We start from the raw sequence: 18,610 nt of genomic DNA on the forward strand, positions 1-18,610 counted from the left end.
AGTAGCACATTATTTATAAGAAATTGAATATTTTTTTGTTAATACTTTGTTGATCTTTATTTATATTGTTGTTTTTATAATAATAAAAAATGCGAATAACTCAAATACTGTTCTCAGTTTGCAGTAAATTAAAGAGGTTCTGGGTCTGGATAGTTTAGTTGCTCGCGGAGCAGCCGAATTTCTTCCCAAATTTTCTCATCCATTAAATTTGTCTGAAACATAATTAACATTTTAATCTTGTATTATGGTTATTATGAACGTTTTCATTATATAATGCAGAGCGGTTGCTATAATTAAAAACTATATCTCACTTTTTTGGCAAACTTGTAGCATTGTTGAAATTCCTGGTATCTGCACTGGCTTAACGACAGCAGTGCTAAGTAACCCCAAACCTCTGGCAAATGAGGGTCTAAAACATTTGCTTCACGTAACGCCTTTTCGGCTAACCCAAAGTTACCCCTCTATAAATAATATATATTTTATAAAGAAACTGAATACATTTAAATAATGAAATTAAATCCCTCTATAAATAATATATATTTTATAAAGAAACTGAATACATTTAAATAATGAAATTAAATCTTGTTCAATAATAAACTTTATCTTACACGATAATTCGTAATTCCAATACGGAGCCAAAGTCTGGGTGTTTTTCTGGTTTTACATGATTGAATTAATAAATTATTCGACAAGCCATGGTTTCCTTGTTTTCTGTAAAAATCTGCTAAGCGCAGGGTAACGAGGTGTATGGGTTTTTCACCCCTGGACGAATTATGCCAGGCAAGTTCATATTTTCTCTGAGCATCTTCAAACTGATTTGTTGAGAATAAACAGTGCCCTTCTAGACTCAGTATCCTATACTCCTGAATAAAACAAAATATTAGGTGAACAACTTAATTTAAATGATTTTTTATGCAAGTATATTCTAACTTGTCCTTTATTTTCTGTAGCTTTGGCCAACAGGATAAAACAGTCATCAAATATTCCTTGGTAATAACGTAGTACGGATAGTAAATATAAATATCCAAAAGATTCTTTATTTACACTCAGTTCCTCAGCCAAACAAAGCTCTGCAAACTAAGTAAACGTTATTTTTATGGCTTGCCAATATGTTAGCTAATAATTCATTTTCAATACTTCAAAAGCCTTCAGTTTTAATAGAAGTGCAGCTGTTGGTAAGAAGATTCCAATTTTATTTTCAGCTTGCCAACACCAAATTAAATAATCTCTAGTTGTGAAATAATTGGGTAGTGAATGCGCCAATCCGCTTGTATGGATTTCACAGCTATTAAAGAAAATTTAAATTACTTTTGTGCCATATAAAATATTATGATTATTCGACTACTAACGCATATTGCAAAGTAGCATCCATTCCACAAATGTAGTCAGTTTTTTGGTAAAACAAATGCAGAACGACCCATCCTTCCATAAAATGTGGGTAAAAAGTTGTCAATCCTAAGAGAAAAGTTTCAGCTTTTTTATATTCACCGCGTTCTGCTAATAGTATTCCATGAAGCAGCATGCTACATGAAAAATTTTACAATAAATGTATTAAGAAATGTGTGGACAATTCATTTTCGTAGCAATACCTCATTTTATGTCTTAGATTGAATCCTAATGCTTTTTCAGTGCATTCTAAAGCACTATCGGGATCATTCTTGCTCAAATGGAACGCCGCGTAATCCAACCATTTATCAGGATCCTGCTTACTTGATGCAATATTCTATATACATATACAAAAAAAATAAATTTCAATAAATCAATTTAAAAATTGAATATGGTTATACCTCCAACAAAAACTGCTTTGCTCGTTCGGGCTCTCCCATGATATCACATTCCATAGCAAAGTGCCACTTGTCTTCTGCAGATATGATCGGAGAATTTTTAACAGTCAAAATTGGATCCACCGACATTTCTGTATTAATAATAAAGTGCGCTTCTTTAGATATATATGTGTATATATCAGTGACGAGATTCTGTAAAAAAATACTATATAATTTTGGTCTACGCTGATGACTTAAGCTTCACCTGATATTGTCTATACTTCACCTGATAGTCGAAGTTCGTGGCAAGAGTTCGCCCAATAGTAAATTTTTGGTTTATGAGCATTGAAACTTTTTCTATGAGTAGCTTTTTTATAAAATCATAAGAACCACTTTGTTTTAAATAGTCCATTATATTTTCTAATGCATTTTCTATACATTTTTCATCTGGCTCAAAAGCGATCTGAAAGATTTACGAAATCTTTGCCTGTACTTGTGATTTAATTATAATTACTTAATATTACGTACTTCGTTTTTCGAGAAAATTTTGAAATCCTTTAAAACCACGTTTATTGATGATCTGATAGCGTTGCGAAATTGCATTTCAGCCTCAAGGCAATCAGTTATAATTTTAGGTTGTTCAAAACGCTTCGGAATTAAATTATCAATTCTGAAAACAATTACGAACGTTACTAAAAATTATATATTTTAGGATATTTTTTTGAAAATTACTCGTTAGACAAATCAACAAAAGAGCGCTTCTCTAAAACTGGTCTCTTGAACTCTAATTGAACTATACAAAAGGTTGGTTGTCCACTTGCGTTTTTAATAGGAACAAGTGGTGTAATGGTTGTGGGTTCGGTGGGTGGTTCAATAATTTCTTGTGGAATTTCTGGTTCTTTTTTCTTTGAAGATTCTTTAGAAGATCCTTTTTTGGAGGATGTTTTTCCGGCCTATTATAAATTTTATATAATGTGCATAAGATGGTGAAATAATAAGAGTAATGAGCTTACCGCTTTCTCTTCTTTGATATTTTCAATTGGAGCGTTCTTGTCTAAAGTATTCAGTATGGACTTTTCCTCATTTGTATTAAGCTTAAGTTGTGCTTGGTCAAACTGATATAAAGGTGATGCCACTCGATATTTAGTAACTTTAAAGATAAATTTTATTGATTACTGTTCAAAAGTCCCCAAAAAAGTACTAAAAGTAAAATACCTCCTGGAAACATAAACGCTTTAAAATCAATCAAAGCCATACAATGCATATTATCTATCATTTTAACATTGATTGTTTCAGCCAGAAATTCAAATGGCCACAACTCTTGACTAAGACGACGTTCCATAAATTCTTGAGAGCTCTCATGAAGCCAATGTCGAGAAATCAAATCCCATTTAATACGCGGCACTTTTCCTATTAAAATATTTTTTAAGAAATTATCATTAAAAAACAGTTACTGGTTATTTTATCTTACCATAAATTGATTGTATATCTATATTTGGTACATCTACACGTAAATCTCCTAAATTTTTTTGAAATTTGCGTTCTTGCGATAATGCACCGCGTCCTTGGATTGACATCAACGGTGCCCAGATTTTATACCTCGTGGGACACCATTCTTCTTGTTCATTCAGAGGACCTTCAGGGAATTCTATAGCAATTCCAGCTTCTGGTTCTGATAGAGCTTTTTTCTTTTCATTTTCCTGGGCTTCCCTTGTCGCGAGCAAATCTTCCTCAGGCTAATATTAAATATGATCATTCTCATATTTTATTAAATCATTTTGTGTTTTTCATACTTACGCATCTTAAAAATTCGTCAAGCAATCCTTCTTTTCGATCAATGTTTTGGTACAATTCTTCCATTGATGGGATAGGTTCCTCTATCGTTTTGATTTCTATCGGCATTTCTTTGGGAAGCCAAGTGGCCGCTTTACAGCTTGATTCCCATATTTCAGGAGGATTATAAACAGCTTCCAATGTAATCTCTACTATGTTAAATTCTCTGGATGATAGCTTTGGCAAAGGGCGTTCAGAACTAGCCAGAACTTGAACTTGGGGAAGCAGTGGTCGCGGTTTCATAGAACTTCCAAATTGTTGTGGGCCAGGTTGTTCAATTTCAGTAGATATTGAAATGTCTTGTTCGCCTGTTTAAGTTTAAAAATTTAAGTAATGTTAAAGTTCAAGTGCGATATTAAAACAAGTACCTAGCAATATGGGCAAGATATCAAAGTTACAACAACCAAGTATTGAATCTGTTGTTTGCATATCATCATTTTTTTCTGCTACTGATCCTTTTTTGGACGCGGAGGTTTTACTAGTTGACTTAGCCGATGCTTTTGAGCTTTTTTTATCTTTCTGAGAGTCGTCTTTGGTTATGTCAGGTTGTGAAGACTCAACAACTTCCGGAACATAATCAAATGTTACTGCCGATTAAAATAATAATGAATAAAAGGAAATATCTATAAGTTTCATCAATCAATATGCAGCGATACCTAAAATTGGATTAGAACAAATTGTTCTGAAATAATTTTTATCCATGACTTCAACAGGAAGCTTAACTTTAAAGTTTAATTCCACTTCATCTTGATCTGATTCTACCTTGACTTTTGGTGACATCTCATCCACCAGATTACCTATCAAATGAAAAAGGTAATAATGAAGTAAGTTAAAGATCTAATTAAAATTTGCTTGTATTGTAACAAACAATTACTATAATTATGTGAAAATCCAGTATACTACAGTATTCAGAAATCTAAAGAAAAAATATATAGTTTACAATTTATGTCTAACGAATATTACCAGCAATTTCAATTTTGCATCCTATCTCAGAAATATGACTTTCTTTCAGATTTTTTACAGACAACACAGTGAAAGTGATAGGATTTATGAATTCAGGATCGATTTGAATTTGTGGTATTTTTTGATCCTCAGGTTCTTGAACTTTTTCCGGCTTTTCTTTGCCATTTTTCTAAAAAAAAACATTAATTGGTGGTTGAAATAGAATTATATTGTTTTCGTATTTATTTTTTTACCTTTGATGCAGATTTTTTAGGGCCCATTTCAATAATTATGAAATACGTTTGACCGTCACATTGGGCTTTGACGTAATTACACAATTTTTGTTTTATTTAGAAATGAAAATGCGTCAATTTTTTGGATATTGAGAGAAAATTTAATTGTGTTATACTAGGTATTGCAATAGGTTCACTCATTAATAATATATGATGAAAAATTATTGTTTTCTTGTCTATAGTGCCCTTAAAGCTGTCGGTTGATTAATTGTGATCACAAGTATTCTTGAAAATGCATTACGATGAATATAATGATGCAATCTAATGACTTCGGGTAATTAATCTCATAAGGCTAATATGCAAATTGTCGTAATATTTATTGCTATGTGGAAAGATCTTTCTTTCAGATTCTACTCATTTAAAAACAATTTGGTATTTTGTGCTAAGGCATAAACTGTGTAATAAAAAATTATATTGTTTGCTTCAAAATTAAATACGAAGTTAATTAACTTGAACTCTCAATGTTCAATATTTTTAAAGTTTTTCTACTCATAAATAACTTGGTCTTTCTGTTGTTTTTTTATCGGATGTTATATAAAAAAATTAGAATCTCCCAACTATTATTATTAAATGACGCTCGTGCAGATCTCGTCTGCATTCCATCTGCAAACATCCCTCCAGGCCAACCATTCCGATCATCTAGCAGTCGCCTGGATGTGCCCGAACTGGCCCGAACCACGCGGAATGCCAATCTCGGCGTGATCGAGCGCTTCGCAGATTTTTAAAATTATAATTATTACGGTGACTGCCGTAAGTAATAAATTCACAATAGACGAAGAATGCAGGTTTCTGAATGTGAGTGTACAGCTACCTGAGGTATGTAGCTGGTTCGAAATACATAGCCAGAACCAATGACCAATACAACCATTGGTAATATATATATATATACATATATACATTGATATATACTCATATTTATATAAATTTATATATTTATATGTATATATAATACGATATTACAGATGGTAGAAGTTCATGTGTCACACATACGAGCAGAAAATGGCCGACCGATATGAATCGAGTTTCACCAAATATTTTATTAATAATGGACACTAATGCGTATTTACAAGTAATTAAAACTAATAATTCAATAGGTTTTTTTAATATAAATATATACATTATCGTAATGCAAATCTACATTATAATAATGTAATATTGTTTTTTAATTTAAATTTTTAACTTCCCGTAGGGTAAGTTATTGTAATGGGCCGAAAATCGAAATTTAAAATTTTTACATTTCTCAACGTTTTGAAGGTTTCTGAACATTTTGGCATACCTCAGAAAAAATGGATGTGTGTGTATGTGTGTGTGTGTGTGTATGTATGTATGGATACAAATTTCCAGTCACGTTTTCGGGCGCACGGATCAACCGATTTGAATGGTTCAAAAAACATTCGATTCCTATCGATAGGGAAAAGAGCTGATTAGTATTTGGCAAAGGCAGGTCCAGCCGTTTGCAGGATACGGAGCAAAGAGTGCAGAAAATAGAAATCGACTTTTGAGAGTACGGAGTATCCGATTTGAATGATCTAAAAAACATTCAATTAATAATGATTGGGAGAAGTGTTTATTAGTTTTTGGCAAAAGCAGGCCCAGCCATTTCGAAGATACGGAGCTAAATATGTAAAAAATGGCAGTTTTTGAGAGAACTAAGTGTCCGATTTGAATGATTCAAAAAACTTTCTGCTTGTCTTAACAAAATAATTGATTTTGGAAAAAAAAATTGTTTCAATTTTTTTGTTTTTTTTTTTAATTTTTTGTATATCGAAAATAATTCATATTTTATTTTTAATTCTGACTGCAGTTCTAATTTACTTTGGACAAATAATTTCAACTTTGCAATTCAGTTTATATAATTCTTATAAATATTTGACAATGTTACAATATTTATAATAATCTATTTGAAAACATTCAGTATTCTTCGAACATTTCGTTACGGTACGGGAAGTTCCAGCAATTTGCCTTAAGGCACGATGCCACCCACCCCACTAGTAATTATTACTATATTGTTATTATATAAGTAATTTATATAAGTATATTATATAAGTAATTTACTAATAGATAATGAAGCAAAAATTAATATAAATTATATATCAATTTAAATTAGGCGCGATGTAATCATGATTCAACTTCACACTTCTCCCACTCGGGTGCCCAGTATTGCCAAGTACAGTATTTGTTTGAAAAACTCGCTTCGAATACCATACCAGCTAGTTCTAGCAGTGCTTGCTGGCACTTCAAGCGAACGTGTTGTATCTCCCGGCTGTCGTCAGCCATACATCGTGCCTAAAATATTGTCAATAAACTTGAATTATAAAAACGGTGATACTAGATTTAAAGTAATTTATACAGTGTCTTTAACAATTTAATTTCGACCACATGTGCCTTCGATAGCCTGTTATTTTCAAATTACCCATTTTTATTATTTCGTGACAGTAGTAACCACGCGTGTGCCGTGCTAACTCAGTGTTTTGAAAGAGAGTGTGTTGTGCCCCGATTTTATTGGATATTTGGATTACCACATGTTCATGTACCGATAGCAAGCCATTAAATGGTAAGTTTAATACCAAATTGGCCTTTTATATTCACGCTTATGAATTGTGATTGTGAATGGCCACAGTGAAATGAATTCTTGTCGAACTGTTCCGACTGCACAGCTTGTTCACAACAGAATCGTTCACTAGAGAATGAATATTTAATAACATTGTACAAATATATTCATGAAGAATTTTTAGACGTCCCTACTAGACAATTTCTTAGCAGTTTTGTCCCTAGCTTAATAGTTATTTATTTTAATACTCATATTGCATTTTATTTTATAAACTATAGGACACCAATATTCAAATTTACTTGTTGTCATTGTTCTAGAGACAAAACTGACAGGAACTTTTGAAATAATACATATTGTTGAAATGATGTTTATTTTTGATGGAAATATTTCCATAGCACAAATTTCTGTATGCATTACAAAACCATGTATTCACATCCCCGAATATGAAGATTGTAATTTGAAAATTAATTATAATTTAGCGAACTAAACGGAATTTCCGGACGTCCCAAGAAACTTCAGTAATCGTGCATTTCCCGCCATTTTAATTTAAGAATCTGTATGCCTTTATTTCACAAATTTATAATTAATCTCAGGTGCTTGTTTTAGTTTTCATTCCACTTTGTTACTGCTATTTTGAGTTAAAATATTCACCAGACATTTTTCAAGCTTTCGAGTCTAACTTTGCATTCGAATTTAGCAATTTGAAATTCTCGGCGAGAAATTCCGGAAGAATTAGACATATTAGTGTCATGGACTATCGATTTAAATGTGTTATGCTAGTAATCTGTTTTGGATACGATAGTTGTTAAATAGAAGTTTGACCATTTAAGAACTTTATTTTAATTGAAGATAGCAATAAAATGTTTTGCGCTAGAAAGTACCGAATGGGCAATTTCATATCATTGTTTTGGTTTTAGGGTTTTCAACATTTATTTTATAGCATACACAGACAAGAAAGCTTCTGATTTCAAAATTAGATTTTATTATTTTCAGTTACAAATGCGTTTTGAATATGTAATTCTATAATTATTGACTACTGTTATTACATAATTTTAAACCAAATTTAAAAATTTTCACATTTGAATTTGCATCAGTGTGAAGTTGCGCAAGATATTGTTTTTACACATTCATCTCTTCCAAAATTTTATAAAAATTCGTAGATATCTATTAAAAATTGCGTGTGTAATTTTACACATTAGCTATGCCGTTTTTTTTCATTTAACAATTTTTAAAAAAATAGTTGATTTATCAAATTACTATTAGCAAACGCATTGTTATTAACTTAAAATGTATATCTTTTTTTTGCCCCCTATTTCTTAGCATGAAGCCGATGCCGGTATTTATATTCTATATCTTGTTTTATTCAATGATGAACGTCACATCTTGGTGTTTACGTGCATTTTACATTTTATTATATACATTGTTTAATTTAAATTCAACCTAATCTATATCGTGAGTCTATCATCTTTATATTCATTATAGCATTATAGCAGTTATTAATATTATCATAGACAGTACCAAAACTTTATCCGCAATATATTTTTAACTTCCCGTAGGGTAAGTTATTGTAATCGTCCAAAAATCGAAATTGAAAATTTTTACATTTCTCGACGTTTGAAGATACACATACCTCAGAAAAAAAGGATGTGTGTGTATGTATGTATGGATACAATTTTCCAGTCACGTTTTCGGGCGCACGGATCAACCGATTTGAATGGTTCAAAAAACATTCGATTCTTATTGATAGGGAGAAGAGCTGATTAGTTTTTGGCAAAGGCAGGTCCAGCCGTTTCGGAGATACGGAGCAAAGAGTGCAGAAAATAGAAATCGAATTTTTGAGAGAATGGAGTATCCGATTTGAATGATCTAAAAAACATTCAATTAGTAATGATTGGGAAAAGTGTTTATCAGATTTTGGCAAAGGCAGGCCCAGCCATTTCGGAGCTAAATGTGAAAAAATGGCAGTTTTTGAGAGAACTAAGCGTCCGATTTAAATGATTCAAAGAACTTTCTGCTTGTCTTAACAAAATAATTGATTTTTGGAAAAAAATGTTGTGCCATTTTTTTTTTTTCAAAAAAAAATAATTTTTGTATATCGAAAATAATTCAGATTTTATTTTTAATTCTGACTATAGTTCTAATATACTTTAAACAAATAATTTCAACTTTGCCATTCAGTTTATATGATTCTTATAAATATTAGACAATGTTACAATATTTATAATAATTTATTTGAAGACATTCAGTATTCTTCGAACATTTCGTTACGGTACGGGAAGTTCCTGCAATTTGCCTTAAGGTACGATGCCATGCGCCCCACTAGTTTTATTTTTATTTTCATACCTTAACAGCAATCAGAACATTACGTCCTTTATGCTGTTGGGCTGAAACTTCTCCATACTTCGTATTTTTAGATGGTAACCCAATGGTTAATCCATCCTTATATGATAATTTTGTTATTAGACTTTTTATTGGTGCAGCAATGCCAGACAAGGGCTATTTTCACTTGAAAACATATATCCTCAATATTCAAAGTTAAAAACGACGAATTTTGTTTACAAAAATCTAGAATATTTGATAAGAATTATCAATAAATACATATGGGAAATAAATCAAGATACCTTTTGGAATTTGCGAATGCCTAATTTCTTTTACCATCTCGAAACATTACTGAAAGTATCTAGTTGCCTTACAGCTTCCACGCTCGCATAATATTTGTTTTGTTAATCGCGCCTTGTCTATCTATCATTTGTCGCCATTCGCGTGTAATGATGATTTCTAAGCAAACAATAAAAGAAAGACAAGAATTCGCTTATTGTATGGTACTCTCGTCGTCGTCGTCGGCGTCTTGTTTACATTCCGAGCACACGTTCGTCGCTTACGACTTACGAGCAAAAGCGCGCGCGTACTCCTCGGGACGCACATCGCATTCCATTCCACGTTTGCGAATTCTTATCGGTTGCCAGACTCTGCCTCTGCCTCTGCCTCCTCTCTTGCGAGAAACAGAGAAAACTCCGCGAGCCGGCCATGTGTGCGTTTACTCAATCGCCGAAACAATAATAGGAGATAGGAATACATACTTACTCGATTTTGGCCGGAACAGCGCGCCAGGTGGCTTATTCATCTCCCGGGGGAAGGAAAAGAATTTTGGCAGATATTTGAAATATATAGAATAGATAGAAATTCAGACTTTGATTTACATTTTAAACTACTAGAGAGTAAAAAATAATAAGTGAAGTAATATAATAAGTGATTTTCATTATTACTTATATTCACAACTGTCCAGTTTAGGACATTTATCAAAATTGGTTATTCATATTTATCTTTTATACAAAATACATTGTATTAACACTCACGGGACGGCACCAATTTCAAAACAATCTACTGTACCGGCTGTAAACTTGATTTCATTGTGTATGTTATGCAATTTGTTTGATAAAAAATTGTGGTCATTGAAGGACATACATTTATAATATTAATTTATTTTTGATCATTTAATAAAGAATGGTGGTGACATTCAAAACAATTTTCAAAATGCATAGCTGGTTGATTTTAGCATGTTTTACAATAAAATGTTGTTGTTTGTGTAAGAACAGACAATACAATCCCTTTTTCTTTCTCTCGCATTTAGAATTTTTTTATATTATATTGTCTAATAATTCTTTTGTAAAATATAAAGTAAAATAATCTATTTGATGTTTTATATTGCTTGGTATTTGTAGTCGGGGTGTTTATTGATGTATGTCAAACTCGATTATTAAAGCAGGATCGGCACATTCGCTAATGTCTTTCCGCTCTTCATTTAATTTGTCGAACTTCTTCTTCTTTTTGTTGGTTGGATAATATCATTATCACATTCATCACTATCTTCTGTGCGAATAGTAATTTCGTAAAATTTGTACGTATGAATGTCTATTTGAAACTCATCTTCACAACTGCCTAATTCACAAAATTTACCAGTCGCTTTGTCATATTTAAAAGCGCCCGGACGTTTTAAATATTAAAAAAAAAGACTATATAGCAAAGAAAAAGGCAAAAATACTACTAAAATAACTTAAAATTATTTTCAAAATACAACACTGTTTATCACTGCTATATGTAATTTAATCAACTTTTCGATGCAAACTGAGTCATTGTTTATAAAATAGCCTGTGCCTCACAGAGTATGTTTGTTCACTCAGGTGGACAGCCGTCCCCAAAGAGTTAAACTAAAGACTGCTGATATTTCGGTATAGTGGATTAGAACTATGGGTTTTCAATCAGGATTTTGTAGTTGGATATCCATCTCGGTCAGCCTGATGTCAAGCAGTATTGACATTGGTTTACACGTCATTGCAATATGCTTCCTGTAAAAAGTTGCCATCTATAAAGTCGTGCCATTAAGAAGTCCTCTCAACAAGGATAAGGGATTATTAAGTTCTGATCGCTGTTAATAAAGAACAAGTTGATTTTACATATTTTGATAATTATAATATAAAATTAAAATGCATTCTTTTAATTAATAAAAATAATGATACGAATTGATTTCTTATTAAGAATCAATGCTGACTTAATCAAGTTGAGATTTTCTTTCGAACTTTTTATGGTAGTTTTCTATTAGTAAAGTATTATGAAGATAATTTGGATGACTAAATAGTTTGGATGTTAAGTTTGTCACACAGTAATTTTAAATAATCGGGAAATATTATGTCTTTTTTTACCTCTCTGAGCTCAAAATCCATCGGCGCATAAAGTTTTTATTCATTGACATTTGTTGAACTTCTAATATAATACCCAGCAAGATTCATAAATGCTTTTTTTGTTCATTGTTGTCATTTTTCATCAAAGTATACTGATTTAACTTATGTTTCCTATAAAAAATAGTTCAGCAGTTACATTTGTATTTTGTACTATGAGTAATATAACATTGACGCATGCGATTTTATTGGCGAACTTACAACTATTAAGATAAAAGAAGATATAAATCTTATCTTATCAAACGGATGTATTTAAATCTTATTTAACGTCACGTTTTAAAATATTCGAATCTGTTATTTAATTAATTAGACTCTAGGCTTAAATAATGTTTAGAATAAAATTTTGATTTTTATAGAATTTTCTGCTACTATTTTTATTTTACGTGACGGGCTTATATATTTACCCTATACAGTGTAATTTTATTCTAATAATAGACAAATCAATAATTTTGATTGCGCGCTTGAAAAGTTTAAGGTAGCATTTATTCAACTTGTCTCAAGTTCGTTCAGAAGAAGTGAATTTTAATATTTTAAATGTATTATCGGTTTAAAATGACATCACTCCTTTGTAATTCATTAGCGTAAAGAACTAGACCATTATCGCAAATTTTATTGCTATAGTTAACAAATCTGGCCAATATTCTGCGTCACTACAAAGAAAACAAAAATAAATTATGAGCTCTATTCTTGCAAACTTTCTAGCATAAGATTATAATAGAATGATTTATAATATTGATTACGTATCGATCAAACTAGTTTATCTCGTACGTAACTGCAATCACTGATCAATTAAATCGTTCTAATTGTGTTGAGCCATGTATTACAAATTAATTGATACTTTGAAATGAGTTAGGAAAGATTCTTCGTGGAAAGATGTGACATAATTAGAAAATAAATTATTAATTATAAGTTGATAAAACAGATTTTAGTTTGCTGAAATATTTCTTATAAGTACTCTAATTGGAATCTTATATCGATTATAAGCATTTATATTCAGTAATCATAAATTAACATAATTATCTCAAATCTATCAGCGTGATAAAATATTTCGTTGGAATTTTTATTTATTTACATTATATCGAATTTTAAAGGGCAAAGTTGCTTCTCTATTATCGAATGTCTTTGTGTTTGTGGTGTCTGGCTACGCAATGCCTGTGGAATGCGTCTGTAATAAAGTCGAGTTCCCATATTTCTCAACTTTTAATATTTTCGTACAGAATATAGAAATGTTCGTATTCTTTATACATAGTTATTTGTTCACACATGTCATAATTTGTCATATAATTAGGGTCAGTGAATGAATCACTTTTATTTATTTAAATAAATCCTGCTGCATATAAATTTGTTCTAACTTTAAGTGATAATTTATAATTCCATTAAAACTCTAATAGCGAAGCTTTTTACTTATAATTTCTATTGGTTTTATGCGAATTCAATTATAGGAGTACATAATGAGTTTGCTTTATTACATATTACCTATCACCAGACCTTATTCAGTTTTTTATCTTCCTTCATATTTTATGAATATGTATTCAATTGGACTATAGAGGGATTTTTTTTAAAGCATTTAATATTATTTAATTTCGAAACTTTACTAGTCAATAATTTACAAAGAGCTAAAAGTTCGGCGGTGTATTATAGAGTATGTATAATCAAGTAGATATGTTCCAAATAATATTTTTAACTTCCCGTAAGGTAACTTATTGTAATGGGCCGAAAATCGAAATTGAAAATTTTTACATTTCTCGACGTTTTGAAGGTTTCTGAACATTTTGGTATACCTCAGAAAAAATGGATGTGTGTGTGTGTATGTATGTATGGATACAAATTTCCAGTCACGTTTTCGGACGCACGGATCAACCGATTTGAATGGTTCATTCAAATTCGTTTCCTATCGATAGGGAAAAGAGATGATTAGTTTTTGGCAAAAGCAGGTCCAGCCGTTTCGGGGATACGGAGCAAAGAGTGCGGAAAATAGAAATCGACTTTTTGAGAGAACGGAGTATCCGATTTGAATGATCTAAAAAGCATTCAATTAGTGATGATTGGGAGAAGTGTTTATTAGTTTTTGGCAAAGGCAGGCCCAGCCATTTCGAAGATACGGAGCTAAATATGTAAAAAATGGCAGTTTTTGAGAGAACTAAGCGTCCGATTTGAATGATTCAAAGAACTTTCTGCTTGTCTTAACAAAATAATTGATTTTGGAAAAAAAAAAATTATTTCATTTTTTCGTTGTTTTTTTAATTTTTTGTATATCAAAAATAATTCAGATTTTATTTTTAATTCTGACTATAGTTCTAATATACTTTAAACAAATAATTTCAATTTTGCAATTCAGTTTATATAATTCTTATAAATATTTGACAATGTTACAATATTTATAATAATCTATTTGAAAACATTCAGTATTCCTCGAACATTTCGTTACGGTACGGGAAGTTCCAGCAATTTGCCTTAAGGCACGATGCCACCCACCCCACTAGTTCAATATTTTTCTGTATACTTTTTTAAAGGATCCAATTAACTATTACAAGATGCATTGACATGAAGTTTGAAGGTGAATAAATTATAAATTTCACTATGGTCTTAGAAGATTTATTATTTTCTCTCGGTGCAAAGAAAGAAAGAATCAAAATATTTCGCGAAGCAGATGTGATCTAACAGGCGCAGTCAGCAGCAATTGCATAAGTACGTTAGCCGGAGGACGTAAGAGTTAATTCTGTTGTCAGATTGATTTAAAAATCGTTTGCCCGTATAATTATATTTCGAGCAATCATATGAAGATTTGTCCGCTGCTGGCAATAAAGCGTTTTAGCTCGGAAAAGACACACCCTTTGCCTTTGCGTACACACTACACACAAAAACCGGGCGCGTGCACCTTTATCGTCTGCATTACGAATTCGACCCTAAGCGCATTCCTGCCGTCATCTCATCTCTTTCCGTCAATGGACCCATCTCTCTCGCTGCCGGGAGAAGCGAGAAGAACGAAACTCGAAAAAAAAGGTACATAAAAATTAAAATTAAACCAAAATAATATAAAAATAACGTAGAACGAACGACCAGAACGCCTCGGGATTCAGTTTTTTTCTTTAGTTTGGTATGCTCGGGTCCGGACTCTTTTTTTGTCTTATTTAGGTTTTGCTTTATTTTGTGGCTTCGAGTAACATTTTTTATATTATTATTTTGAATTACGATGGCCAAGGCTGTTGCGAGTCGTCACGCTTAAATGTGTGTTGCATCGGAATGTGAAACTTATACATAACTACATTGTAGTATACAGACTCTTATAAAATTGGGGAACAACGAATACAATTTTAAATTTTCTTTAAACAAATTATTGATGAGAACACTATTCTTCATATTCTGTTACTCGGTTGTTATTTAAGGGGGTATTCTACTGTAGAATTTTGAAAAATCTAAATTTTTTTTTTCATATTTTCAAAGTTTAGTTATTCAAAAATATGTCATTAAAAGGATTTTTCAAAATTACTATTATTTCCTGAGTTATATCCGTTTTAGTGACGTGGCCTCGGTTCGAGTCCGACCGAATCTCAAAACTTTGAACGCGTTTTTCTCGGAACTACTTTTTTCGAGCTGGCGGTAAGGATATCTCGAGTTCTAATGAACCAATTTACTTCAAATTTGGAGAGGGTCTTCTCTATACATCGCTTTATCGCATGGACCTTTCCCAAAACTATAATTTTTCATTTAGTATTTTTTAAAAATTCGGAATTGTTAAAAAAACATGAAAAAAAAAAATTTTTTTTCAAACTGCCGCTATTCAAACAAATTTTTTTTTTAACTTATCCAAGGTTCATACGATAGTGGCATCTATAATAATTAAGAATCCATCTATTTTTTATGTTTCTGATCACCAGGAGGGTTGGAATCATGCACGCCAGAACACCCTCTTTTTTTTTGAGCCCCCACTTTGACTGCTCATAACTTTGTGAATTCTAATTTTTTTTCTTTAATATTTTTTTTACGTAATAATAAAATATCAATAAACAAATGATAAAAAACCGATAGTAAAAATATTATTTGTTTCCTTTATACAGCGCTTCAAAAACCGGCAAAATTCATGCTTCTACAGTAGAATACCCCCTTAAATCGATAGTACTTGGAAATGTCCTTGTTCAAAACTAGTTAATGAAACGAAGTTAAAGACATTTGATGAAATAACGTGTGTATTTTTTAATCACGTATGTTTGTAATCAAAATTTCTATTAAATAAATCGCTGCATTTGTTCATAATTATTAATAAATGTTTAGAATGCATGCACGTAATAAATACGTATATGGTTATGTTACTATGTGTGTATTCGCATAGTTGCATGGCATATATAAGCGGTTTTATACGGGAGAAGAGTCGCACCAATCTCCAACGCCATCATACGTGACCATCTTCAGTTCCATGGATAGCCTTTCTTGTTTTTCATATTTCATTCTTCGCTGGCAACGTGCACGATACAGCCAGAGAGCTAGGCAATGGAAGAATAATCCTAAGTTGAAATAAAAACATTTTAAATAAATTATAAAGGGTAACATTCTGTAACTCCGTTATAAAGAATCTAAATTCCATCAGAAAAATCAACATATTGTTATTGTAAGTGGTAAAAAATATTTCGTAGACAATTTGAACTTGTTATACTTTCATGGCTCATGAAAAATAATTTTATATAATTGTTTTGGCTATTTTTTCTGTATTATATCGCCCGTAACCACGCTCGTATCTCGAAGCAATTTTTTCCTATAAATACATTGAAATACCACAAATTTGTTTCAGAACTGCTTTTTGTTAAGTTTTTCAAATATTAAAAAAACGACTCTTTACTAATTTAATTAATGCTTTTTTTTGTTCATTCATGATGTTGAGGAATTGAATTAGACATGTTTCGTTGGATAACTCCCATGTTTGACTGTTGCAACTTTTTAGTATGATTTTTATCCACAATTTTTTTGAGCTCAGAAAGCTGCTTATGGTAGGAAAATCATTGTTGCTGCAACTGACGCAATTTTTAACTTCCCGTAGGGCAAGTTATAGTAATCGCAAAAAATCGAAAATGAAAATTTTTATATATCTTTACATTTCAAAACCTTCTGAACATTTTGGCATACCTTAGAAAAATGGATGTATGTGTGTGTGTATGTGTGTGTATGTGCGTGTATGTGTGTGTGCGGATACAAATTTTCGTCGACGATTTCGGGAACACGGATGAAACGATTTGAATAATTCAAAAAACATTCGATTCGTATTGATAAGGAGACATGCTGATTAGTTTTTGGCGAAGGCAGGTAACTCACTTTTTAAGAGAACGGAGCATCCGATTTTAATAATTCAAAAAAACTTTTACTTGTATTAACAAGATGAAGAACTGATCAAATTTTCATGAAGGCAGGTCTAGCGGTTTCGGAGATCTAGTAAAAAAAAGTAAAAAAATGCCATTTGGCGGTCAAAAATGATCATTAGACATATGCACATCAAATTATCAGATATTTTATAGAGATTTTAACAATAAGTATAAATTTTGTTTACATTCCTATGGGTTCCGTACCAATGTTTATCCGTTAGACGGCGACGCGTCGCTTACGCGCTTCGATATTTCGTCTCTATGCAGTTAAAGCAGTACGATTGCTTTGAAAAAAAGTTCAAAATTTCCAAAAATTTTCAAAATAAATTTATTTTTAAATTTATTATTTTTGTCAAAAATTTATAGTTTCTCAAAAATCTAATTTTTTCAGAGTATTTTTTTTTCCAAAAATGTTAATCTTTTAAAAAAAAATAATTTTTGGTACGGGAAGTTCCAGCAATTTGCCTTAAGGTACGATGCCATGCGCCCCACTAGTTATATTTTCATTTAGACATTACACGAAACTCTTACTCGCTCAAAGCTCGTATTGCTGGTATGTCGAAGAGAAAAAATGCTCCTTTGGCTACTCGTATCTCGAAACAATCGTATGCTAGGACGCTGATATATCGGGGTACCACTGTAATTTATAAGGACTTTAGTTTGAAGGGCACATATTTGATGACTGCTGTTGGTTTAGTTTTGTTTTATTATATTTCGATAAACCTGCATGATGGTTTCATGTAAACGTCTAATTTGTCCCAAGACTGTTGTCGGCGCTACGACTAATCGTCCTTCCATCTCGACGCGCTGTCGTCTTGTTGTAGCTCGCTTCGTTTAATTCTCTTGTTCTTCTTTTTATATTTTTTTGTTACTCTCTCGAAGAGTCTTCCACTCGTCTTCGGATATGAATCTGCGGTGCACCGTGTTACGCCTTCCCGCCTTGCGTCCCATGAGCCCACCGCATGCACCTTAGTTCTTGTCACAGGAGCGCTACGTACAGAAACGTATTACGGAGGTGGTATATCATAAAACAATCATTTTAGCTCTTCCTTATTCTTTTTCTTTGCCATTGATATCGCTTCATTTTTTCGTTAATTAAATGCATTGCGATTCGATGATGTACGCAGTCACCGGTCGTAAA

The 18,610-nt window shown here is 31.7% G+C and overlaps 1 protein-coding gene across 1 annotated transcript; it reads right to left on the minus strand.

The window, feature by feature from the left end:
• Nucleotides 1–128: 128 nt before the first annotated feature.
• On the minus strand, nt 129–1,913 carry LOC113365889 (cilia- and flagella-associated protein 70-like). The gene is made up of 8 exons (XM_026607429.1): nt 1,788–1,913; nt 1,590–1,723; nt 1,350–1,523; nt 1,138–1,285; nt 931–1,077; nt 609–863; nt 312–461; nt 129–212 (listed from the first exon to the last, which is right to left on the minus strand). Exons 1-8 carry the CDS (start codon nt 1,911–1,913, stop codon nt 129–131), a joined length of 1,218 nt encoding a protein of 405 aa, XP_026463214.1.
• Between the last annotated feature and the right edge of the window lie 16,697 nt (nt 1,914–18,610).

Source organism: Ctenocephalides felis, unplaced genomic scaffold (assembly GCF_003426905.1).
Source record: "Ctenocephalides felis isolate EL2017-DRISC unplaced genomic scaffold, ASM342690v1 CF-g0.4_SCAFFOLD_01170, whole genome shotgun sequence".
NCBI classification, from domain to species: Eukaryota; Metazoa; Arthropoda; class Insecta; order Siphonaptera; family Pulicidae; genus Ctenocephalides; species Ctenocephalides felis.

Bases quoted from the DNA above. Each gene is read 5' to 3' on its own strand.
- LOC113365889 (XM_026607429.1), bottom strand. From the start codon at position 1,913: ATGTCGGTGGATCCAATTTTGACTGTTAAAAATTCTCCGATCATATCT. The intron at 1,724-1,787 runs GTATAACCATAT...ATATGTATATAG, and splicing joins CAAAGCAGTTTTTGTTGGAG to AATATTGCATCAAGTAAGCA. The intron at 213-311 runs GTGAGATATAGT...ATTATGTTTCAG, and splicing joins GCTACAAGTTTGCCAAAAAA to ACAAATTTAATGGATGAGAA.